This window comes from Mesoplodon mirus (genome assembly GCF_964341445.2).
Source record: "Mesoplodon mirus genome assembly, chromosome: X".
Classification (NCBI taxonomy): Eukaryota; Metazoa; Chordata; class Mammalia; order Artiodactyla; family Ziphiidae; genus Mesoplodon; species Mesoplodon mirus.
Genome location: NC_138981.1, coordinates 92,159,010 through 92,165,009, shown reverse-complemented (window position 1 = coordinate 92,165,009; position 6,000 = coordinate 92,159,010). Strand labels below are relative to the sequence as shown.

The following is a 6,000-nucleotide window of genomic DNA, read 5'->3' as shown; positions in this document are numbered from 1 at the left end:
TACCAGGGAACATTATTTTTTTTTTAAAAATAAAAATCTCTTCTCTGTAATCAAAGTGTATGTTTAATAGTACAAAAACTAGAAAATACAAACAAGAAAAAAAAGGGAAAAATATCATAATTCCAGACCTGTAGATATCATCTTGAAATATATCATTTCAGGTGTTTCTCATTGTAGGGTGTGTGTGTGTGTGTGTGTGTGTGTGTGTGTATGCATATGTATGTATAAATGTACTTGTTTTTCCAATAAAAAAAGGTATCACGTTACACAATATGTGGTGACCTCCTGTTTCCTTAACTCCCTCATGAATATTTTCCACATGAATAAATTTTCATCTACAAATACGGCCTTTAAGAACTGCATAGTATTCCATTTTATGGATACTGCATAACCTAACCCATTCCCTACTTTGGGGTATTTAAGTGCATTCCAATTTCTCCTTTTATAAACAGCCTCCCTGCGCGCTTGCAAAGCTTTGAAGTTGATTTGCCAATTGCCTTCTGGAAAGTTCTGGCTGTTTCTGGAGGCATTTGAGGCAAAATAGTCCGAATGCTTTCCCATCACGCGAGCCTGCTATCTCCCCAGATAGCAAAACTATAGTCTTTAGAACTTGTAAGACTTGTCTTATCCTGCCCGTTAGTCATACCGCCTAACTGGGACTCTGTTCCAGAAATCCCTGCACCCTCTCCCTCCCCTCGCCTCATTCCCGCCCCTCCCCACGCGTCCGCCCCCTCCCCCCGCGCTTTCCCGCTCGGCGGCCTGGCCTATGGCAAACGCCAAGAATTAATTAGGGGCGGGGATCAAGGAGCGGCTGTCAGGAGGTCGCCATATTTCTGTACGGCCCCGCGGCCGGCCCAGCAGTCGGCGGGTCGGGAGAGGTGCTGACAGGGCGGGGCCACCGCGCGGCGCTGCCGGCCTCACCCCTCCCGTCCCGGACAGGTGGCTGGAGCGCGCCCCGCCTCCGCCAGCTGCGGGTGGGAGCAAGCGAGGGCCAGTCCCGGACGGCCGCCGCCAGCTGCGAGCGGGAGCTAGCGAGGGCCAGTCCGGGACGGCCGGGCAAGGAGTCCGGCGGCGGCAAACGAGTATCGTGGCGGCCAAAAAAATGCTTCTGTACCGAGGGGCCCCCGCGGGCCCTGGCGCGCCGGGCAGCGCGCTGGCCCGGCCGGGCGGCGGCCCGCAGGCCTTTGGGATCCGCCTGAGCACGGTAGGTCGGGGGCCCGAGGGGGCGGACGCGCGCGCGGGTCCCGGGGCTGCGGGGGGCGCGAGGGGAGGGCCCGGTGGGCCGAGGCCTCACGCGGGACGGGACCTTCTCTCGCCCCCAGATGAGCCCCCGCTACCTGCAGAGCAACTCCAGCAGCCACACGCGACCCTTCAGTGCCATCGCGGAGCTGCTAGGTGAGTGGTGAGGGCGGGCCTGGCCGCGACCGCCCGAGGCAGCGGTGCCAACGTGGTGCCGCGGACGCGAGAGGAATGTGCGGAGCCGCGCGGGGCGGGCCGGGGCTGGGGTGGGGGCGTCGGGACCGGCCCCGGCTCCGCAGGCGGAGGAGGGGGTCGGCTCTGTCGCCAGGGACGAGGTTCCGCGGATTAAGCTGAAGAAACAAGGTGTGTCCTAAGAGTTAGGACTCCTGTGTGGTTTTTCTCTCTGGCTCGTGATGTTCCGGGCACTTTAGGATAACGTAGTTAATAATCAAAAGGAGATGCATAAAAATATCGGGCCCTGAGGCAGCTGGGCTCCACGGGGGCCGGCGACAGACGGAGGACGCCAAGCTAGCAAAGGGGCATGAAGAAAGGTCTGGAAGACGGAGTTATTTAACTTTTGGGACCAGAGAGTCTGGGAATGATGGGACATCTCTTAAGAGATGACACGAGTGCATTTGGCTCCCTGCGACTGCGGAGGGCTGGGTCCGCGGTCCACGAGCGCCCTCACACCGCTGGAATGAATACTGAGCACTTAACCTCTCGCTCCACCGATGTTTGCTTTTAAAGCGTTTTCAGTTGATCCCTTGAAGCCAAGTACACCAGCTTTTGCAGCAGTGTGCTAAATACTGTGTGGAAAGCAAAGAAGAAAAACATTCCTGGACAAAATGCAGCACATTGCAAATGTTACAAAAGCTGGAATTAGGGAGAGATGTTTATGGGGCAAGGTAGCACAGAACAAAATCTTGAAAATGGTTTCAAAGCTCCCCAGATGAGCCCCAGTTACAACTTAAGCAATCGCTGTGGCCATGCAGTATGGATTGCCTTGGGCGAGAAGTCAGTGGGCAGCAGGAGGAGATGGTCAGACTTATTTGGAAGGGTGATGGGGAGCTTTGATGATTAGTTTGACCATAACACAGAATGCTCACAATATGTATGTTCATTAGAAGGTGAAGGGGGGAAAGTGACATTGGCACGTTTTGAATCCTAGAGAACAGGGACTATATTTTTAAGGTTTTGCACCATGCCTTGAGGGAAACTCATAGTGGAATGAGATCTAAGTGCATGTAACTTACAAAAAAGAAAAAAAGAGAGGAAAAAGTAACAATTTGCTTAGTGGGAAAAGAGAGACAGAAATGTGTTGTTCCCTCACAGTGGCACTGTGCAAAACCATAGGCACTTATGCTGTACTGTGTACTGAACTTTATGGGTGATTTAAAAAGTTCCATTTGTAATTTTGAATATATATGATTTTTGCCTTAAGTATTAACTTAACCTAATTCTAGCCTAAGCTGACCCGTATAAGTGCAAGTATACATGTGTATTATATATCAATACATACGCACACATCCCTGCACACATACATACAAACACACAGATTTTAAAACCAAATCACAACTATTTGTGGTCATATAGGGAAAAGGGAGAGCAAAGTGTTAGCAGGTAATCCGAAGCTTTCATTTTAGGTTTTCCTTCATGGTTTTCTCCTCCACTTATGCATTAATTTTCTGGTGAACCATTCATTCGATAAATATTTATTGAGCACTCACTGTGGGCAAGGCCACTGTGGTGGGTACAAAAATGAATACAACATAGGTTCATCTTCTAGTAGGGGAGACAAAACATGTACAGAAGGTTTATTATTTGTATAACTGCAAGATAGAAAGTGATATATCAGCAAAGATAGACACATTGGGTGCTGTGGGAGTTCAGAGGAAGGAGGGATGACTTCCAGCTTACCAGGAAGAGGAGGTTTAGGAAAGGCTTTGGAGAAGAGGTGACATTTGAGCTGAGATTTGAAGGATTGGGACATGTGGATATGGGTGTGGGGAGGGGAGGGCATTCCAGGCAAAAGGAACAACTGCATGAACAAAGGCATGAAGAATACTGAGTAGTTGAGTTTAATTGGAGCATGGAGTTCATGAATAGTCAAAGCTATAGGTCCTTAGAGAGTTTACATAGAGCTTTCATAAGTACATTTTTAACTATACCTTTTGGGGTAGATGGCATCATCATCATTATTATTATTATCAGCCTGCAGATAAGAATACAGAGGCTCAGAGAATTTAATTGACTTTTCCAAGATTATGTGTTTAGTAAGTGGCAGATCCAGGACTCAAACACAGACTTTTTTACTCCAGGTACCAAGCGGGGAATGAAGTTAGGAAGGTGGGCTGGGACCGAAATGTGACTGGGAGGCTTGGGTCTTTGAGCTTTTAATCTGAAGTTTTCTGAGCAAGGGAATGTCATGATCAAAGCTGTGCTTCAGGAAAGTTAATCTTGCAGCGTTGTATAAGATGAATTGGAGAAAAGAGAGACGTGGCTTTGAAAGACGAGGTAGGAGGTTATCGAAATAATCCAGATGAGAGGGAATAAACTCTGTAAACTAAGAAAGTGTCGATGGCAATAGTAATATTCAATAGCAAGGTGTAAGAGAGCCTAAGGATGTATAGGGTAAGAGAGAGGGAGGACAAAAAATGACTGAAATTTCAAACTTGTGGTCATTTGAATGCTGACACTGTGTGTGTGTGTGTGTGAGAGAGAGAGAGAGAGAGAGAGAGAGAGACAGAGACAGAGACAGAGACAGAGAGAAAACAGAGGAAGAAGAATAGCCTTGTATCAGAAGTTGATGACCTTAATTATAGACAAGAACAGTTTTTGATACTTGCAGGATGTTGGTAGGGCTGCAGCTTGGCCCTGACAACCTTACAGGATCCTCAAAGGCCATTCCCCTGCAACAGGAGGACATGGGAGGAAGCGCTGCGTCAAAGCCATCTCCCACTCGCCATCCTGTCTCTCCAAGGATTCTGTCATGGGACACTTTCTCATTGCTTCCCGGGTTATGATGAGCTATGAAGCTTCAGTTACAATGCTCTTTTAGAAGATCAGGGGTCAGATGGTTAGGGGATAAGATAGAGTCCCTGGGGTCTGGTTTCTCATGTTCTTGCCTAAGTGGTGGGTGAGGGAAGTTAGAGGTAGAGTCCTCCCACTGAGGGTAGCATGGGCCAGGTTACGAGAGATAAGACTACTGGGATCTGGTAGCACATGAGGTTGTGTGGGCCAGGTTAGGGAATAAAGACATCCCAGGATCTGGTAGTGTAGCTCTTGTTACCAAGTCCAAGCTCAGACTGCTCGCCGCACAACAGGCCAGTGAATCAGGAGACGAGGTGTTGAGACAAGGAATATGACTTTATTCGGAAAGCCGGCAGATGGAGAAGATGGCGGACTAGGGTGTCAAAAGAACCATCTTATCGGGGTTTGGATGCCAGTATCTTTTATAGAACAGAAGGGGGAGGAGATGAGGAGGTAAAGTAAAAAGACCATAGGTTTTGCAAATATCCTCTGGAATGGCCAGTCTCAGGCAAGGGATGTGTTCATTTCTTCTTTCTTGCAGCCATCCACAGGTGGACTGGGTCAGGATGCTTCCCTGAACAAAGGCACTTTGGTTTAACATGCAGGCAGAGAGGCAGGTTTCCCCAGGCAGGCCATTGTGTATAGACAGTATCCTTTTAGTGAACAAAAGCAGAGGAAAGCAAAGGTTAAAGTAAAAGAAACAGATCCAACATGTAGTCAGATTTGGGTCTTCCCTGTTACCCTCTCACCTAAGTGGTGGGCCAAGCGAGAGGAATAGGGGTTCTCTCACTGCCCTACCTGTTCACGGGCTAGATGGGCTGGGCCATGGGAGAAGACCGATTCCCTAGGATTTGATAGCATGGGCTACGTGTTGATAAATTTTTGGAAGGTTAAGCAGCAAGAGGTAAGATTAAAGCCAGCCACCAGATTGGTGCCTTATTATTATAAGTCCATTTATTGAGGCCAATCTGTTATTATTATAATTTCATTTGTTGAGGCCAAGTGAAAGGCCACTTAAAACTGAAAGTAAGTGCAAAGCTGTGCTTACTGTGTTGCTGGCCTGTCTGCTGATCTCTCCTTCCCTGCTGCTTCAGCTGACCCTGGCCTCTGGCATGCCACCCCCGTACTCCACCCATTTCCAGCCAAGGAGATAAAAGGTCTAGTTTCTCCTGGCCATTACCTTGTAACTCCTGAAATGCCTGTATTAAAACTCTTTGGTATGTTTCTGTAAAAAAGTACCTAGTAAAGTTTGGGTGAAATTTACAGTAAAAAGGGAAAAAATAAAAGTGATTTTTTGGTGAGAGGCCTGCAGGCTGGTTCATTGAATGTACAGTTTTATAAATGCAGGATTGGAATTGATATGTATTATATGTTTGAATTGTGAATGTTCATAAAGTGTTAGAAAAAAATTCCTCTATGTCCCAAGTTTTCAAAGTAGAAATGATGTCCTGTTGGTTGACAAGTTAAAGGTATCAGTCTCAATGGCCTTGGCTTTCTTCCAGTAGGAGTGATTGATAGGTTCTAAAACAATTCAGGGCCTGCTTGCCAAGTAGTTTCTTGGAACAATGTAGGCAGCTTCACAATGCTGAATCCTTCTGTCAGTTAAAGAAAAAAACCTGCTGCCTCTTATTACAAAGTAAAACACTGTATTTCTGATAAAGCCACTATCGCATGTCAGACTTAAAATTCCTGCCAAAAGTTGACCCACTCGATTTACCACGTGCCACAAGG

At 47.5% G+C, this 6,000-nt stretch overlaps 1 protein-coding gene across 1 annotated transcript in view; it reads left to right on the top strand.

Annotated features, from left to right (window-relative positions):
* Positions 1–809: 809 nt before the first annotated feature.
* MORC4 (MORC family CW-type zinc finger 4) overlaps positions 810–6,000 on the top strand; it is a 50,917-nt gene continuing 45,726 nt past the window's right edge. Inside the window, exons 1-2 of the mRNA XM_082610225.1 lie at positions 810–1,204; positions 1,323–1,395. Coding sequence (XP_082466351.1) covers positions 1,103–1,204; positions 1,323–1,395 — 175 coding nt within the window. The 5' untranslated portion in view covers positions 810–1,102. The remainder of the gene's footprint in view (positions 1,205–1,322; positions 1,396–6,000) is intronic.